Here is a 20,831-nt window from a genome sequence, read left to right as displayed (position 1 = left end):
GTTAGGAAGATTTTTTTTTTCTGGAAATTCAAAGATACAGCACAGCATCCAATTTTGTTTTCACATACATCATCTCATCATCTAGGCTTAACTCTTTTTGTAATTTTTTTTTTATGAGGATGTCCTGCCTCTTGTAATTATCCTTTTTTTTTCCACAAAGGAGGCGTGGCAGCTGGGCAGTCAACTGTTTGGCTTCTGAACCAGAGGTCCTGGTGTTGAATCCTGGTGAATATTGGGATCTTTAAGGTGCCTCTGAGTATACCCAGCTCTAATGGGTACCTGACTTAAGTTGGGGAAAAAAAAAATAGGCGGTTAGTTGTTGTGCTGGCCACATGATATCTTCATTAAACATGAGCCATAGAAACATGATTTTTACATCATCTGCCCTATAGATCACAAGTTCTGAAAAGGGAACTTTTTCCCACAAAATTAGACATACACAATTTTGAAGCTCAAGTTATGAATAAGTTTTTTAAAAATAATTCAACATTTACAATTTTAGTCAAAATTTAATATTGCTTCATATATGAAAGTATTATTACTGGCTTAAAAAAAAAAATCAACACAAAATAAAATGTACATATTTACCATATTAAAACAATTTATGACATACACTTTCTAACATAACACAATTATGAAAACAAATTTATAAAAAAATTTTCCTTTGATGCTATCCAAAACAAACTGTCCCTGCCATTGTGAAAACCTTTCCAATTAACCGGAAGACTGCTTTGGTACTCAGCTTCAACAACCCAATAGTTCTTCAAATGGCAGATTAAAAGGAATACTGATGCCCTATCCCCTCATTTTCATTACAAGGAAATAAAAAAAGTCTTAACTTCAAACAAAGGTTCCATGACAACAGAAGAGATGCACCCTACTCTGACCAAGAAAAGCAGTCTAAATTAGAAAAGACCAGAAATTATTCAGCATGTTGAGGGAAATTTGTACCACTGAGTCTAATGTTAAGGATAATAATTCTGGCCAAGGGTCCTGCTAAAGATGTAGAAAAAAAAAAGATAAATCCATTTAGAAGTGATGATGGGCCATGGATTAAATAGAGAACAAAAAGATTCATAAAGTGAGTATAGGAAGCAAAGTTGTGCTTTATGTGTCGTGACTTCTGTTTGTGGGGAAGATCATAAAATTTGAGGAATACAATAAGTAAAAAATAACAAATTATGGTTAACTTTATTTGAATAGTCATAGCTCTAAACATCAAGTAGAACAAAGATTAGTCAGTATTTTTTAAATATCTCAAAACGTAAACAAAATGTACATATTTTTAGCACTTTTTTGCTGACAGCTAGAAATCGGACTTGCGGATGTCTGTACTAATGGGACAAATAATTAAAAGTTGAGCCTTGGTTTGATCAACACTACAATCTTTCATTGCTGTTAAGTTTTTAATGAGGAAGAATTTTTTTTTTCCAATTCAAATATTCAGAATTAATATTTTTAAAATTCTGTGCAAATCTATATAAAACAATAAATAAAACATTTCTTGGTTGGATGCCTCATCAAAAACTTTAACATTTCTTACAATTTCTAAACAATCAAATGTCAATAAACAAATGACATCAGTGTATATTAATATAACAAAATGCTTATGAACTTCACATGGCAATAAATAAATAATATCATTAACATAAAAATATGAGACAGTACCAATTAAAGAAAATAATTGCATTTAGCGTTGGACTTGTAGGGTTGATTTACACTTTTTGTTTAAGAAATGACATTATTTCATTAAGATAATTACCTTTCAATTATAAACCAATAACTTTAAAAAAATGAATGTATTGATCATGATCTTAACAGAAATGCTTAAAAATTTTTGGTAATTTATATAAGATAATTCAGTTTCCTTTTTTAAGACTTAACAATCAGCAAGCACATGTTGGGATAACAAACACATCCTGAAGCAATTTGTTTAGTGATAATCACTGTCATCATCATCATCAAACTCCATTTGAGTGAGGGCTTGAGAGGCACAAATCCTCTCGTGCAAAAGCCCTAGACAGAAACCCTGCTGTTTTGCATAGTGCATACATGTCAACAAACAGGTCGAGAATTTCTGGTTTCCCAGACCTGTCGAGACAGATCAGTTAGTCTGGGGCAGTCAAAAAGAATATGAGACAGTTTAGTGATAATGAATGTTTCCGCTTTTCCCCTAGACATCCTTACCTGAAAAGATGTGACGTTTATCTCCTTTCAATTAGCATCCTTGGATGTTGATCTGTCTAAATATATATTTATCTCATTTTGCAATAGGCATTTGGATATGCTACCCAAATCTAAAGATGACAAGGTATCAGAATTCAAACCCCAGAAAAAATTTCTAGCAAGTCTCAAGTGCTAAACCAAAGGATGTTCAATCATTTTAAACATCCTTTTATAATGTTCAAAACCATCCAGAGATCTCAATTGGCAGCAGCAATCTCAGCAACCATTATTACAGTCTGTCTGTGATGATGGTTACTAATGGTTTCAGGAGAATGTAGCTTAGCTTAAACAAATTTGAAAACTAAATGATGGTGTGCTTGTTAATCTTTTTTAAAATAAATTCACCTCTAAAATAAATTCATTTATATATCCTAACATTTAGTCACAAATGTTATTGATTGTGGAAGAAAAAAAAAAGACCTACAAGCACTTTTAAAGTTAAAAAAAAATGATTCGAAAGTTTGTATAGAGAAAGCTAGCATTAAATCATGAAGTCAAGTTTCTGATATGCTTTTTTATTGGGCTGTAAAAGTTTAAAATTAACTTTGCCAACTTCATTACCAAACACTGGTTGACAATAACATTAAAAATAGGAAGTTGTTGTCATGGACTGCTAGAGAACAACTAATCAAATACAATAAAAATTGAAACAAATGACAGATTAAGACAAAGTTTTACATTCTCACCCAGTCTACTGGAATGAGAAGAATCAAATCGTCAACTAATTCATAAACATCGATGAAATTTCTGCTTAAATTACATATAAATAAAAGCATGTAGCTTTAAATCTGTCTAAAAAGTAATTCTCTATACATTGTATCAACAACTTTGATAAAATGACTTTTAATGTCATTTTATTTTCAAAAATGAACAAATAATTTATTCACTAGAATAATGAAACAAGTCTGACTAAACATTACTTATAAAGACTTTTTTAAACTTATCATATTACAGAGTAAAACATTACATAATTATTTAAATGAAAATAACATTTTAAATTTTACTGGTCCAATAAAAATACTGTATAAGGTCTGTCAAATAAGAAATCAATTTTAAAATAATTCTATACAATTACTTTTTAGCTTTCAAAAAGAGATTTATCTGTTAACTAATGAAGTCAAGATAAACAACAAAGGGTTTAACATTTGCCAGAAGTCATATTTAACAACAGCATTTTATAATTGGACATTGTACTATATTTATATATCACAAGCTCTTTTATTTCAACTATATACAAAGTTGTACATACTATCACAGGCGGAATGCTTCAAATAAAGCTTAGTCTTTTTACGATACAATAGTTATTTCTTGTACATAAAAGTATGAATGGTGTAGGAAGAGGTTTGCAACAAAATACCAGCTAAAACAATGGTTAATAATGGGGCTAGTATAAATAGAAACACACATTTGTGAGGATATCAACAATGAAAAAGTTGTAAACAGTATTATACGGTATATACATAAGTGCATAATCATTACATCCTATGCCAAACATCCCCCTGGATGGCAGCAGGAGATGGCGAGTGACATTCAAACCCAGGACCATGGAGGTAATCAACTGACAGTCCAGAGTTCTCATCACACAACAATACAGCCATCCAAGTTGAAGTCTAATGTTTTCATCCTCTATCCAAAAATTTACAACAAAATCAAGCAATCATCAAAAGTCAACATGTAGAAGAGAAATGGTAGAGCAAATTAAAGCTAATAAATAGTTACCAATTATAGAACTAGAAACTGCTATACAAGGGTGTACTATAGGAAAAATAATTGATACTTAGCAATGTATGTGCTGATTAATTAACTGGATGGGTTGTGAAATTTGTTTTCTGTAATCATACAGAAGTTTCATTTAGAAAAAAAAAAGTTATAAAACATTTCTTTTCATTAAGACTTGCATTATGAGATTATTAAAAAATATAAATAAGGAATTAATTAACCTTTTTGCAACCAAGCTCAAGGTATTACTTTTATTCTTATAGACTCATCATTAGGTAAGGACAATTACACTATATATATATACTTGTAAGATACTGGTATGCAAGATTTTATGTACACAATATCACAGGCTTAAAGTTAGAAAAGAAGACTTTAGTCCAACAGACATTACTGTTTCTCTTATAACTTGGAATGTTTTATTGGATGTATGGTCAAAGGATTATTAGTAACAAACTTTGACTCTATTTGCCAGTTTTTTAACATAACACTAGTTATAGATCAAATTGCAGATTCTTGCTGATTTGTTAAAGCAACGAATCAAATTACAAATGTATAAGTATTTGATTATTTTGTTTTGCTTTACAAGTTTTGGATGTTCCTTCAGAAATGAAGATTATTGCATCCAAGCCAAAACCTCCTGCAGGATGGTGGAGGATGGTGGTAGGCAGGGTTTGAGCCTGGGATGATCGAATGACAGTTCAGAGAACATCGCACACAACCAGGCAGTCAGTACACAACCAGGCAGTCATTTCATTCCTCTTTCTTCTCCCGCTCTCTTCTTTTTTTCTCTTTCAACTTCTGGTAGTTTTCATAGTTCAACTTGTTTTGTGTCTCTAGCTCTTTCCGCATCTCTTTGCAGGCTGCGTCTATGCTCTGGGCCCCACTGGGGACAATATCTGATTGACCACCACACACAATCCACTTGTGGCACAGTACGTCCACTGAGCTGTAGCGTTTCTTCCTGTCCACTATAAGCAATCGGCTTATTAAGTCTTTGGCACCTGCAAAGTAGAGGAATAAACAAAAAATATGTTTCAATACAAAATTAATTAACTGGTACTGATAGAAAATTTAAAAAAAAATTAATTGTGTTCTTTAAAACATCACAAATGTTGTGTCATCAAAAGCATAGTGTTGATAAAGATTTTATTAACCTTTCTTATGAAACATGTTTCTTTTCCTTTTTTAAATTGTATAAAAATTAAAAGGGAACTTATAAAGGTGAATACTGCTAACTGCTAAACTGTGTTACACCAGGCTTATAAATATTGTTAACATTAAAAATGTTAACACCAAAATAGTTCAAAGTAAATAATAAATGTTAAGGAATGAATCCCAATGCTTTAAAAATTTGACTAAACTACTATTACAAAAGATCACACTTTAAAAAAGCAAGAAATTTTGCTAGTTAAGTCTAAAAATGATATCTGAAGAAGGCCACATAGGCCTATAGAGAACATACAAGTCTCAGCTAGTCAACTCTTGATACTTCATAATTCCACATACAAGAGGTGGCCTTAGGGGTGGCAAGTGGAGAAACTGCTCCAGGTCCCATGCCTTAGAGGAAACTCTACAATAAAGAGAATCTTTTGTCATCTTCAGCAGATCATAAAAATATTCAAGGCCCTGATATGACACTAGCCCAGGGCCCCATGCACTGCTAAGACCATCTCTGAACACACTCAGTAATCCAAGAAAGGGACGATTATATATTTTGGAATGTAGGTAGGCTTAAGTCTTTCTCTCCATAATTATTTACCACATTCTTGTGGAATCAATGCTGGTATCGTCAGTTAGGAGAGAAAGAGTTAAACTGTAATTTAGCACAGTATGTAAAAGCTGAAAGGTTTTGTATTTTTTACATCAACAGATTATTCTTTTTTGTGAATTGCTGATTTTATACCCCTGAAAATCAAATACTACTACTACAGTATAAATAAAATTTTATTAACATATATAGTTACATTTTTTTAAATAGGCCTACAAATAACTGTTGGTAATCCAACTATTTAGGCAATCCAACCCTACCTCCTAATCCTGTAATCATTGGACAATACATAGTCTAGTGTACATATATTTTCTAAATGAAGAAAAATAAATGGATAGGACCACTTTATGATTTATTGTTTCAGAAAGGGGAGATAAGACTCATTTAAAGATAAGTTGACAAGTGTTAGAAGAGACTAATGGATAGACTCACTTCTAGATATATTGTCCCAATAAGGGGAGATAAATTGATAGTCCCCAGCTTTGATGTACTCAAACAGCTCTGTCTGGTTTCTGTCTGGTGAACGAAACGGTGGAAAGCCACACAGTAAAATATAATTGATGACTCCAACTGCCCACATATCTACTTCCAAGCCATAACCTAGAGAACAATTTTTAAAAGATTTGTCTTATTGAAAATAAATAATGACAGAATGATGAATTATAATCTAAGAAAGGTGTAAAAATTGTAATTACAGTTTAAAGTATCATTAAATTCATAACAAGCTGTTAAATAAGTTTCGCATGTTATATATTTGCAAGTCGGATTTTTTAAACAATATATAATTGCAATTATATTGCTCTTATCATTATTTTAAAGATTTTTGCTTAAGATAATTGTTGTTAAAAAAAAATTTCCACAGATCTATGCTAATTGCTGCTAATAAAATGTATTGAATATTTTTGACTTAAAACATTTTACTGATGAAAAGAGGAGACTTAGAGTGGATGAAAGTCACTGACCTATTTCTGTAAGGATCTCTGGTGCTACATAGGTCGGTGTACCACACACTGTGTAGATCAGCTCCTTCACTTCCATAGCAAGGCCAAAGTCTGCCAGCTTCAAACTAATACTGCCATCTTTGTTTCTATGGACCTGAGACAGAAATATCATGTTTATACAACTTTAAATAATTAATTCTATAACATTTTTCTAATAGAGTAAACAAAAATATCTTATGGAGTAAGAGGCGAAATTATGAACAGATTTTTTTTTTTACTGTTGATAAGTTTCTTGAATAGATCACAATTAGTATCAAAGCTGTCAAAGCTTGCCTTAAATCTAGATTTACAAGAAAAACAATGACATAAGAATAAGAAACATCAGTTTCACTTAAACCCAACTAACTGAGGGGTACAGTGGCTGGTGGTGATCGTTCTAGTGTTAGGCCCTTCCGCTGCGTCTGATGTAAACAAACCAAATGGAGGTAACACTCAACGTAATAACACTGGCAAAAGGTCGAACAATCAATGGCAATTAGTCGATGCTGATACTGAATGTTGAACAAGTTTAATAGCAATGAAGGGAACCATAAAATGTCAGCTAACTCTATACCTTCATAAAATTCTTCTTATCTCTAGGTTGTCCTGGAAGTAGTCTGTTTACGTCCACTGATATTTTATTCTATCTCTAAAACCTATTCTTGTTTTTACTAGTCACGTCATTGTCACCAAGTCAAAACTTCCCCTATTTCCAAAAACAAATAATTAATTCCTAATCATGCCATAACACTAGGAATGCTTAAAAACTAGAGTGATAAAACACTAGAGCATATCACCTTTTAAAAGGATGCAGCAATCTATTTACTCTAAAATTATGGGTTTGAATCATTCTGTTACCTAAAGGATATGATCTCTGTATAGCAATATCATGTTTGTGTGGTTGCACTATGTCATTGTTATTTGAGAAATAAAGTGATAAAATTGCACAAACTCTTTTGAAATTAAGTTCACACAATTAAATCAACTACTTTCTTTAGTTGAACTGTATTTAACTGCGCCTTTACATAGATCTACTAATAGAAGCTTAAGGTTTTTATCTCAACATATGTCCTTTCTTGTATATAAATTGCAACGGCCTAACAAACTCTGAAAACCCCTGTATTTCTAACTGACGCTGACTCAAACTGAGGCAAATGAAGTATAATCTATACAGTCTTTTTGTTTAAAAAATTCAAGGCACCCGTAAGCCAGAGAATGAAACAAGATCCCCCTTGAGCATGGGGTTATGTGATGTTGCTGTTATGTAACACTTAGCTAGAACTCACCAGTAAATTCTCAGGTTTCAGGTCTCTGTGCACTATGCTCCTTGAGTGTAAGTAGAAAAGAGCACTGCACATGTCTCTCACCATTAGAGCAGCATCAGCCTCACCAAACTTAATACTTTGGGTAATAGCATCAAACAAGTCTCCACCCTGAATCAGCAGAGCAGAAAACAAGAACAATTATTTTTTTTAAATTAATTTTATAATAAAGACTTATCTAAAGGAAAGAACTCTGCACTTACAGCTATATTTCTCAATAATGTGGAGGTTATTTCCCTTACTCAAAATCAAACAAAAATAGTTAATTTCCAATAGGCCTAATTCATAGACTAATTGGTAAATTTGTTTAATGATTCAGGTTTTGTTAGGTATAATAAATAATTGTTTAAGAAGAATGGGTGTGGGAGAAATAACCTGTTAATTGTTTAAGGGGATGAAACCCTACATATTTAGCCATAATTGAGAATACTGAAGGATTAATTTTCCTTGTTGGTATCAAACAACATCATTAATTACTAGTATAATGTCTTGTCTATGCCAATAAATAACTGCAAAGTTTTAACTTGTTCCGAGAATGGCTGAGCCTGAGGGAGAAATAACTTGTACAAACTTTTTACCAGACAGACAGATAGACAGAGTGAGTTGATAAAGTAAGTAAAAACACTAAATTTTAGTGCCTGCAATATACAACTGTATGCAACTAGATTAGATTGTGAGGTAGATAGTTTCTTAGCTGATTTGTTTTATAAGTTCAGGACAATCCTCCAGAATTGAAGATTATTATTCTAAGTCCTAGACCAAAATCTCATGCAGGACTGCAGAGGTCAGGATCGAAGACAGAAAAATACCACACGACCAGGCAGCAACTCAGGAGTTTCCAAAAAAAAAAAAAAAACAGTTAGCCTACAATGAAAAGCCAAATTTTCATAGTGCGAATGCATCTCTCTCTCTCACGCACGCACTTGCTTTACCAGCTAGTTTCTATGGCATCTTCTTTTTTTTTACTAACTAATGGCTGCCTGGTCGTGCGGTTTGCGCACTGAACTGTCGTTTGGATTTATCGATGGTCCCGGGTTCAAACCCTGCCTGCTCCCATCCCCCGTCGTCCTGCGGGAGGTTTGGACTAGGAAGTAAACTATCTTCAACTCTGAAGGAACATCCGAAATATGTTAAACAAAACTAAATCAGCATCATTTTTTTTCCATATCAATGATTAAAACTATATCCAGATCTAGATTCTAGATCTAGACTCTTTTGGTATGTGGACCCGAACTATATCAGAATCCGAACTAGCAATATTGGATATTTTCTGTGACACAAATCTCTAGGCCTACTGTTTATTGCTTCAGTTCTGTTCCTTCTTTAATTCCCCATTTATATCTAATGATAGTTTGAGTGTAGATCATTAATAGGACAAATAACAGAACTAAATATCAAGACATAGAGTCTAAAGATTAATATTGCGATGTTGAGAACAGACTACTCTGATCGAACTGCACCATAACACACAATCTGAACTCATTATAAATGAATTTGTTATGCCGCGCTGGACTGAACATTGAGTATGAATTAAAAAAACAAAAACAAGCCTCAGCAATTACAACAGCACGAACTGAAATGGATTTTACTTTTCATATATAAAACAGTAAACAAAAAAATTCTATCTGGATGAGACTAATTGCTAGCGTTATTCGGTGCAGGTTTTGTGCCATGGTATTTATAGACTGTCATTACGAGATCTAGGTCTAGTATACCAGCATGTTAATAGTGCAAAGCAGTCTTGGTTATATGGGCCTAATTGGTGTGTTTCTTAACGATTGCGATATCTTGTTGCACACATGGTTGTAAACTTTATTATATGGCCTGAATTTTATGGTTACATTCTTGGCTTGTTTATGGATATCCTTACTCTGAATTGGATCTACATGTCTGTTTTTTTTTTTCTACAATTATGAGCATATTTTGTTTACAGCCATGCCCTGACTAAATGATTTCATATTTCAGCGGGGTATTTTATTGTTTTTAGCTGTGTTATTGCAGAGTTATTAGGCCTATGTCATTTTAACATAGCCTATGCTTATTTCAAGCTCCGTTTTCGTATCAGTTCTGATAAACTAAAATCACCAAAAAACCAACAAATCCAACCAGTTACAAAAGGGAAAAGAAAAAAAAATACCCTTTTTATTTAAAAAAAAACAATTAAATTTAATGTAATTCATTAAATGTAATTAAATTTGTAATAGATCTAGACCAACAACAATAAATCTGTGCGATTAAAATAATATTTTTTACCAATTATTCTTGTTAAGCGCTTTTTTTTCATGCTTTTAGCTTTCTCAATACGCTCTGATCCTATCGCTAATCTAGACTATTTGAGGAAAAAAAAAGGGGGGGGGGAGAAAGAAAATATGTTGGTGAATTTGTACCAATTTCGCTTTTTAAAAAGGGAACAGCCTGATTTCAAACTCATGATTCAAGCCTCCTCGAGCAGACATACTGAACACCCTGCTAGCGAGGCGCCTATTAAAATAGAATACTGTATAGTTATCTATTGTTTGTAAAAAAAAACTTGCTTGAAAGCGGCGAGCTATAATGGAGACTAATTCAGTTTATATCCCCACTTCATTCTAGTACAATTTCTTTCCCTTGTTCAAGATACCAAACAAAATAATTAATTGCCAATAGTCAAATAACTAATTGATTTTGTTGTTGATGTTGTTGTTTTTATTATTATTGAATTCTTGTGTTGACAGGTAAAAGAAATAAATGTGCATAGGTTCAGCTTGATTCGAGATTGGTTGTGGGAGAAATAACGTGTACTTAAACGTTTACCAGACAGACAGAGTGAGTGGATATAGGCTTTGTAAAAAGGATTCCGATATGCTTCTGAAGCATCAGTATGTACCCTAGCTACAACTATAATGTCACTTATAATCAAGCAGATAAAACCAAAACTAAGGTCAAGGTGAGAATGGAGAAGTCAGGTGATATACAAACTTCTTAAAGTCTGTCAGAAGACACTAATTATTTGAATACTTTTTATAGACTAAATCCTAAAATGATTAATGGTGTAGGCCTAGAGTTTTGAGGGTTTATGATAAAAAGATAAAATAGGATCCTGTTAATACTGGGTCCTTGGTCTGTAGCTATAAGACAGATGGTGGTAAGGTCATCTGTTTCTTTGACCAGCACAACGACCGCTCAAGTCCCGAAATTCAAACTCTTAATCTTCAGAAGCCAAGGGCTTAACCACTCAGCAATTGCGCACCCATTACAAGATTTAAAAAGATGATATATCTGTGATTCCCAAAGGGTGTTAATAAAAGGAAACTTACAACAGCTTAGCAGAAATAAATGGATGTAGGAGTATTTAATTCTTAATGTAGCCTCTTTTAAAACAAAACTGAATCCTCTTTATTCACAGGTATACACAGATTCAACGTATGTAGCAACACAAGTGAAACGAGAATTTAAAGAATTTAAAAATGCACGTTGCTGTTTTTTCTGTCTCACATCTCTTCGTAGTCTCTCTTTAATTTTCACACCCAGGGGGCGCACTGGGTGTCGAAATCTGCCTAGGCATTTCTATACACTCCGGCCCATAAATTGTGAATCGTACGATGGGCTTCCAATTACATGCCTGCCTGTAATATATCAATAACTGTACGCATGCTCTATATCTTTATAAGAAATACAGGCCTTATGTTGCTTATCCATCGCTAAGTGTGTTGGCACTAAAAGGATGAAGCCTATTACATTATTTCGGGAAATGTGTAAGCGAAAGTCTTTTAATACAATAATTGTACGTCATAATTTTCGTTATAAATGCATGAACTTACACCATATTTATAACATTAGATCTAAATTCTCTTCACATTTGAAACAAAAGGCTATCTAAAAGTCTCAACCAGTTCAGGGAGCGATCAAGACATGCCTTTGCAAAGATAGATTAATCAAAAGGAATCGATACCTTGGATCGATTCGATCGAAAGATAAAGTGGCAGCATTCCGGAAACCCACGGCGTGTTTAATGTGTGCTGATAGCAGACGAGACGTGCTCATTTGCCGTCTGCCAAGTGGTATTAGGTTTAGTTGTTCAAGGCGTATACTGATAGCAGGAGCTGGAGCTAGAGTGTGTCTGAAAGTGATATTAGGGCTCGGGGTCATGGAAGAGGTCTAGTGTCCTATTCAGATAAATGCTAAAAAGCTTATAAAAATGAAAAGGGGAAAGACGGTTAAATTTATTTTTTTTTTTGGTTAAACAGCCAGGATTGTTAAGATTTGTTAGCCAAGATTAAAAGTCACGTTCCCCTTTCAGACCTTGCGATCTACAGGGCAGATGATGGTAGGCTGATCAAATCTCGATATTTAAAATTCATTCACTGAGGATGTGTTCTACTGGTCTTCCGTATAGCAGTGTCGACATCTTAGATCTTGATACTCTCGCATCTTAGCAAAATAGGTTCCTTTCGGACAGTGTCCCGTGGCTTCCACAAAGAAAAAAGATCAGAGAACTTCTTGACACAATGCCGCAACAGAACTGTGCCAGGTGTCAAATCGGTTTTTCAAAGACAGCCATCTTTGACTTCATAGGCCACAATTTTCGACATTGAAGCAGTTTATTATTATTATAGTTTTCATTATTATTACAAGATTTAAAGTTAAAAAAAGGTCCCTATTCAGACCTTGTGATCTACAGGGCAGATGATGTTAAGGTTATCTGTTTCTTTGACCAGCACAACGACCGCTCAAGTCCCGAAATTCGAACTCTCAATCTTCATCGAGATTCGAAACCGAAACTCCAGGTTCGGAAGCCAAGCGCTTAACCACTCAGCCATTGCGCACCCATTACAAGATTAAGAAAGATGATATATCTGTGATTCCCAAAGAGTGTTAATAAAAGGAAACTTAAAAGACAACTACCAAACACATGATTGCAAAATATAATGATTGATAATGAGATAATAATGATTCCGCACTTTCTTTACAGGAATTAAACATCAAGAAAATTGCGAGGCAGAATGGAAACATAAGCAAAGCACTGAAAGTAGCAAAGATACAAACCAAAAGTCTCATAGTTACAAAGAATGTAAGGACAGTCTTACCTTGACCAGCTCCATGATAAGGTAAATCCTTTCGGGCGTCTCGTACTCCTCAAAAAGTCTGACAATGTTGTGGTGGCTGCAGTCCTTCATGATGTCGATCTCGTTCTCCACCATGTGCTCCTTCCCCTTCAGCTTGGACTTGTCGATGACCTTGATGGCCACCTCCTGGCCGCTCTCCTTGTTCTTGCACTGATGGACGACGGCGAAGTTGCCGTCGCCGAGCTTCTTGCCAAAGTCGTAACGCTGCACCACGGACTCGTCGCTGCTGACTTGACGCTCGGCCCGGGTCTTCCGGACGATCTTCGTCTTGGCGCGTTTTCTCTGTTGCCTTTCTTCCTTCTCCTGCTTCCGTTTCTCCTTCTGCTGACTTTTCGTCTGGTCTTTGGCGTCCGCATGATGAGCAGGCTGCTCAGAGGAAATGTTTTCTTTGGGGACATTTTCCAGCGCATTTGAGACCTCAGCAGTATCAGTGTCTTTAATTTGTAACGTCTGATTGGGTTGAGTTTCATTGGCAGTTTCTAGGTCAACGCTAGCCTTCACATCTTTGTGTGGCGTTTCAGATTTTGTATCGTAAGTCATTTTTTCAGTACTGGGTTCAGTTTTATTCCCCTCCGTTTCCACCGCTTTCCTTTGGGCGTTCAGTTTATTCTTCTCGAGAAGATCTTTCTCTCTTTTTTCTCGCTCTGCTCTTTCAGCCATAGCCATCCGATGCCTGGCAGCAAGCTCAGCAGCTTCTCTTTCTTCTCTTTCTCTCTGCTTCCTCTCTAGTAATGCCTTTTCGTCATCCACTTTGGATTGCTCCGGCACCTCTACCGATTCGCTCACATGGGCGCTTGTTTCATGTTTTGTGAAAAGATTTTCTGGATGATGGCGCTCGGTCGGCACTTGTTCCATTTTCCTTCTCTCTTCTTCTCTCACCCTTCTCTCTGTGTCTATAATTTTCTGCATTCGCCGGTTCACTCTTTCCCGCTCTTCGTTAATAAGTTTCATTCGTTGCTTCTCCAATTTGGATGCGTAGTTTTGGTTCTGATCGGCGGACCAATCGTTATTGTTTTCTGGGGCGCTCTCTTTAGCTAACTCTCGAGCCGCCTTCTTCCTATGCTTTTGTTTTGGTTTGTGCTCTGCGGGCGGGACATGATCCGTTTCTGATTTGTTGGTGGCCGTGTCGCTGGAGTCAAACCCGCTGTCGCGTTTGTCTTGGGCGTGGACGGGTTCAACCTTTGGAGCTTTTGGGTTATTGGAGTCATTCGTTTTTGCAGCCGCGTCTATACTCCAAGCTGGTTTTTTGTTTTTCCTCTGAGATTTCTCCCAGTCTTTCAAATAGTTCTTGGCGTCGTTTCCTTCAGGGAAAAGCTCCACAAGTATATCTGAGACAACGTCCTGGCTTGGATTAGCCTCGCCCGCTCCAACAGCTATGAAAACATTAATGTTTCGGTAAAAGTCGGAAATGCCCTGCACTTCTTTTCCGTTGACGCCGAATAGCCTTTGACCTTTGCCCTCTCCTCGCCCGATAGCCTCAGCAATGTCAGACATGAGCTGCTCGTACGACAAAACGGATCGGTGGTTCAGGAAAATTTTTATACTGCTCCTCGGCTTCGGCCCGTATTTCACAATGGTGATGACTTTTGGCTTCTGGGTTTGGCCTTCTGACTGCGTGTTTTTGGGTCCTCGCTCGCTGCTACCAAACGGCCCGGGCCAACGCCGCTGAGGCAGAGAATGGTTGGCCCGAAAGTAACGGCCAGGATGGAAGGCGTTGGTGACGTAGCCCCGGTATCGGTAATTGCCGAGGTACTCGCTGTCACCTTCATTGTTGGTGGTTTGCTGTGGTCGAGCTGCAAAAAGGAAACAAGGAACCATTGACAATCAAACACTTTCTTGGTCATACAAGTGTATCATATATTAATAGCAGCACTTACAACATAGGCATCATTTTACAAAGCCAACGATAGAATCTAGGCCGACAGTAACATAGTTTTAAAAGTTGATAACTTGTAAACTTAATAATGAACAGATTATTTCTAAATTATCTAATGCCAAAGGTTAATTTTTCATAATCGAAATTACAGGAAGCTGCATAGCTGATTACTCAATGGACCCGTAAAAATAACCAAAGCAAACTATTGGACGATGTTTTTAAACATCACTTATCCTAAATATTATACACACCCATGTTCTCAACAATAATCCCAGCTAATGTACATACTCATGTTGTCAACAATGTGTATACATTAACACATAAACATTTAGAGCCGTAAGATCTTTTTAATTAAGACCTTTACAGATTCCGATGTCTGCTCCTTCCCTATCTTCCATTTTTGTCCTCCCATACTCTGACTAGGGTAGACACCTATGCAATCAGCTCCTCTTCATGGAAGCTCAGACGAGTGAAATATGCAAATGCTTTTCATAACTATAATTTAATCTCATGGTCTAGCTCGAGGAGGCACTAACATTGAAATGACCAAAAGCCTAAAAAAAAAAAGCTACTCTGACTAGTACAAATGAAGATTTAGCGTGACTTCACTATATGAAGGGGAGAATTCAACTTAAAGTTAGTACTTCATCTTTTGAATGTCTGAAAAAATAACGCTTGCGCAAAGACATTCTTTAGAGCTCAATGTGTTGAGTGGGGAACACTTAAATTATCTCCATCTTCATCTCAGATTAATTAATGTTTCAAATCCCATTATGCATTTTTCCCCTACACTTAAATTGTGCAAGTATTTTTGTTTGTAACTATTTTCAAGTTTGAAATGTTTACGCCATCATGAACACACACACACACACACGCACACGCTACCTTAAGAGATATGATCTACCACATACATTATAGAATCAACTCTCGCGTGCATTTAATATGGATCTTTACCTGAGAAGCGTTGTATTGTTTCATGAGTCTGTGGTAGCTAACGGTAATGACTTTGTAAACCTGCAATGACACACTTCCCCCTTACTCCTTCCTCCCCCCCTCTCTCGCTCTCTCCCTCTCTCTATTTCATCTCAGTTTAACTGTTGTGAACACCTTATAATACGGTTTGCCAGTCACCTAAGAAGGTTGCAATGGACGCAATCTAAAACACCACTTTTATTCATCCACACCCAGGCCCGTCTCGCGAACATAAACAAATATTCCACTCGAAGTGTAAGTAGGGCCCAATATAGTACAAAATAAAATAATTTTGTTAGCACAATGGAGAGACACACTATCCCGATACGATGAAACTTAAAATACTCTAGAAAATACGAAGTCACCAATTCTGATTAGTAAATCATTAGTATGTACAAACTGATCGATTGACAACACAGTATTCTGTTCAAATAAAGGTTTATATTTGATATAGTAGATTTAAATCTACTTATACTTATAGAAGGAAAAAAAAGGAAAGTTCCCCTTTAAGACCTTGTGGTCTAAAGGGCAGTTTCTGTGGCCTACGGTTAACAAGAGTATCATGTGGTCAGCACAACGACCAACCGCCTTTAGAGGCACCAATTAGAGCTGGGTGGACTCAGAGGCGCCCAAAGATTCCGAAATTAAAAAAATCATTTTTCACCAGGATTCGAACCCGGGTTCCCTGGTTCGAAAGCAAAGCGCTTTACAGCTTGCCACTACGCCTCCCTTATAGAAGTTATTAGGTAATACTTTTGTTAGGTAATATTTTTGCTATATGTAGTTGGACAGACAGACCAGAAACTTGATATTCTTAAATACCTCGATTTTTCGAAAGAAAATCCCTTAAGAAAAACAAGCATATCCAATTCTAATTGAAGGACAAATACAGTTTTTGTGAAATTAAAATAAAGTCCTGCTATAATATTTTACTTACTTTCACCCAGAGTCATCTATGATGTCCTATATCCTACTCGCTAATGACCATCCATCTCGCCCAGCGCTTAAATATAGAAAGCCTAATTTCTTCGTACACCCCCACTTAGAGTGACCCGTCTCCCAATTCAACAAGAGGTCCACTTAAGGGAAGTCGTCTCCCACTCGCTGAGTGAGTATTATGTCCACTTGCATGGAGCTCAGAGCAAAACTGAAACAACTCTGCTATGCAAGTCAAACGTCTTTAGATCAGTTTTAAGTCTTGGCGGTCTTGTTTATTGTATTGCTCTACATGTCCTGCCGTCATGGGCGTGTCCGCATATCAAAAGATGGGGTGTTACATAACGAAATCCTACATAATTAACAAATAACAAACTGAAGTACTTTTTTAAAGCATTTAAAGAGCAGTGCAGTGTAGACCTAAAGTACCTGTCATCAGCCAGTTGTCTAGCAATATTAAATGTGTATCATTATGTTTATTTATAATAATAAACATTCAATCTAAAAGATAATTGTATCCAAACCACCAGTGAGATGCCCATCGGATATTAAACTCAGAGCATTAGCGAAAGCATTCCATCACGCGTACTTAACGACTAGCTAGACATTCAAAGACAAAAAAAAATTGTTTTACTACAGTTTTTCTCAGTCTTAATTGAAGAGTATCTAGGAATATCGAACGCAGAGAAAAGAATGCATTTAACTATATCTATGTTAAGGAGGCGCGGTGGCTGGGTGGTAAGGCGCTTGGCTTTCGAACCGGGAGTCCCCGGGTTCGAATCCAGGTGAAGACTGGGATTTTTACTTACGGGATCTTAAGGGTACCTCTGAGTCCACTCAGCTCTAATGGGTACCTGACATCAGTTGGGTAAAAGTAAAGGGGGTTGGTCGTTGTGCTGGCCAATTGACACCCTCGTTAACCGTGGGTCATAAAAAACAGATGACGTTTACATCATCACATGGTCTGAAAGGGGGAACTTAACTTTACTTTTTATATCTACATGTCATTATATTTATTTAGTTTAAAATAAGGCAAGTCTACGAGCCCGAAGATTAAAAAGAAGTGCAGTATTTCACGCGGCTGGGCAATGCAGTATTTCACGCGGCTGGGCAATGCAGTATTTCACGCGACTGGGCAATGCAGTATTTCACGCGGCTGGGCAATGCAGTATTTCACGCGGCTGGGCAATGCAGTATTTCACGCGGCTGGGCAATGCAGTATTTCACGCGGCTGGGCAATGCAGTATTTCACGCGGCTGGGCAATGCAGTATTTCACGCGGCTGGGCAATGCAGTATTTCACGCGGCTGGGCAATGCAGTATTTCACGCGGCTGGGCAATGCAGTATTTCACCTGGCTATGCATCCGTCCTAGTCATATATGTTGAACATGTCTAGCCAACTAGTTTACTCATCTATTCATTTTTTTTCCCATAAATAAGTGTAATATTCTACATCTGTACTACGAAAGAAGAAAACAGCATTTTATCTTCAATATATTATCTACGAAAAAGTATAATGTCCTCTTCAGGAAAAAAAAAAACGCTCTTAGATTCGTGTACCTCTTGTGTTGCCAGACTCTTATTTACACAGGGTTAGGGCTGCCTTTCTTTTATTTTCTTTATGCACCCATTTCTATTACGCCCCTGTAACACTTCTCAATTGTATAACACAATTAAATATAATTTCCAAGCTGGGATTTTAGTATGAAAGGGGGTGACCTCATTGTGTAAACCAATGCCTTATTTTTAGATAACAACACATTACGTATCTAGGATGCGACAGGTTGAAGTTTGTATGGTTGGCTCATTCACCAATAGATGGATAGGCTAATAATATCGTAAAGCATTTTTTTTTAAATTAATATTTGATTGGAAATATTCGTTAATTTTGTAATTTAATTGTACTTATGATACATCCGTTGGTATTAATGGTTTACTCATTGTAGACGTATTAATGATATTCCTATGATTCATAACAAATTGAAACATAAGCTATTAACTATTTCATTACGTTATTCTGCTCGTTTGTATATAGCCTTAGTTCCCATTTCATCGATACTAGATACTGTCAAATGGTATTCTCGTTTTTTATCTCTACATTAGTCTTCGGTAAACATATCGTAATATTGGATATGAGACTCAAATACAAATGAAAACAGTACCCCGCAAAAAAAAAGAGCCATATGTTGAATATGGGCTTAAGATAAACCAGCTCTGTGGCCAGTCGGTACACTGGGACCATGACGCGATGTTTGGTTTGAGATAACATTCCTGTCTGGGTCTGTAATTAACAAGATTGTGCAGGCTATGTTGAAGACTCTGTTGACGTCTTCATTTAGTTGGTATTTAGAGGCTTAAGGGGAAAAAAAGACTATTTGAACCAAATGACTAGTTAGGATAATAATAGTGGATAAATCTGAGATTATATACTATAACCCTTAGCACGCCAAGTCTATTGTTCGGTACCTATAATCAGGTGTCAGTGGCCTCTTTATTTATATAATGCTTTGGACTTTGAGCCCCACGCGGTTGAGAACTAGTTAAAGAGAATACTTGAATGTAAAAGTGTACGCTTAGCGTCCCATTATATTTTGTATACTGATATAACCGAAGCAATTAGAAACGAAGATGTTATTGTACCTAACAAACTGTATCTAAAACTACATCTATACTCTTAAGTATTGTTAGCATAAACAAAAGATTTCGCAAGGTAAGTAAACGAAGATTGCTGTACTTTAATTAGTGGCCTAGCCCCTATTATAATATAACAATTAAAAACACTTAAAAGAGAATAGTAGGAACACACTAGAATAGAGGGTGGCCTCTCTTTCGGAAAAAAAAAAAAACTCTGGCAAAGGCGAGTTGAAACTAAATACAAACTACTAGCCTACACAAGCAAAGATAGCGAAATGATAACTTAATATCGACATATTACAATGGGTTTGGGCTAAATTAGATCTGACAAAACATCTAGAAACAGATAGAACTGCTTAACCACGTGATATGCAAGTTTCCCTTTCAGACATTGCCATCTATGGGGAGATACGATTTATATCTATTTATTTTTGTAGCCTACGTTTAACGATGGCTTCATGTGGCCAGCACAACGACCAACCGCTTTTACTTTACCCAACCAATGCCAGGTACCCATTAGAGCTGGGGGAACTCAGAGGCGCAATAAAAATCCCAAAAATTAAAAATCCGTCTTCACCATGATTCGAACCAGGGACCCCTCGGTTCGGAAGCCAAGCGCTTTACCACTCCGCGCCTCCACGCGATATACTGCGTCCTTAATTAATCTTCGGACTCTAAAAGAAGCCTTATTTTTAAATGAATTAACGGCAGATTTCAGCTGGGCCTATTATTTTTTGTTATTAGAGTAGTTTTCGCTTTTTTTTATCAACTAATTTTCATTGGTAATTAAAACAGTTATATCAGTGAGTTAAAAAAAAACAGAACTATATATCTTCTAAAACAAAGCAGAAGTACTCACCCATAGACCAAGGCTCCAGAGCAGCACGACCATACTTGATCACCTTGAAGCCCTCGAAACCGGCACAAACATACGTGTCGCCGTTGATAAGATCAGCGATGTCGTAGATCCTCCTCCCTGAGACCGGGGTGAAGATCTGCCGGACGCCGTAAGGGAGGTTGGCGTTGGAGGGCAACTTTCCCGTGAGGTCGTTCAGGAGGTCGTTGAAGGTGTGGTAGCGGTTGGGAGCGACGTACATCTTCTTGCCTCTAAAGTAGCGGTCGCCGTTGACAAAGAAGCGCAACTTGAGGGGTCTTCTGAGGTCCCCGACATCCTTGTGAACCTGATTATACAAGCCAAAGCAATGCTATAAATAGAAATGTTGTTATATATATATATAACATATATATATATATATATACACATACTTTTTTATAGTAAAAAAAAGTACAACC

General features: G+C 36.3%; 1 protein-coding gene across 3 annotated transcripts in view; it reads right to left on the bottom strand.

Annotated features, from left to right (window-relative positions):
* Window positions 1-489: 489 nt before the first annotated feature.
* Window positions 490-20,831, bottom strand: part of LOC106073577 (serine/threonine-protein kinase DCLK1-like) — a 39,623-nt gene continuing 19,281 nt past the window's right edge. For 2 of the 3 annotated variants that reach the window (XM_056003756.1, XM_056003755.1), the window contains exons 3-8: window positions 20,398-20,719; window positions 13,082-14,913; window positions 7,980-8,126; window positions 6,676-6,808; window positions 6,146-6,313; window positions 490-4,946 (exon numbers count right to left, since the gene is read on the bottom strand). In XM_056003756.1, the coding sequence (XP_055859731.1) occupies window positions 4,696-4,946; window positions 6,146-6,313; window positions 6,676-6,808; window positions 7,980-8,126; window positions 13,082-14,913; window positions 20,398-20,719 (2,853 nt within the window). In that variant the 3' untranslated portion in view covers window positions 490-4,695. Of the gene's footprint in view, window positions 4,947-6,145; window positions 6,314-6,675; window positions 6,809-7,979; window positions 8,127-13,081; window positions 14,914-16,905; window positions 17,079-20,397; window positions 20,720-20,831 lie in introns of those variants that run through there. The other variant, XM_056003757.1, reaches the window with a different exon arrangement.

Source organism: Biomphalaria glabrata, chromosome 11 (assembly GCF_947242115.1).
Source record: "Biomphalaria glabrata chromosome 11, xgBioGlab47.1, whole genome shotgun sequence".
Lineage (NCBI taxonomy): Eukaryota > Metazoa > Mollusca > Gastropoda > Planorbidae > Biomphalaria > Biomphalaria glabrata.
This window is presented reverse-complemented; position numbering and strand designations above follow the sequence as displayed.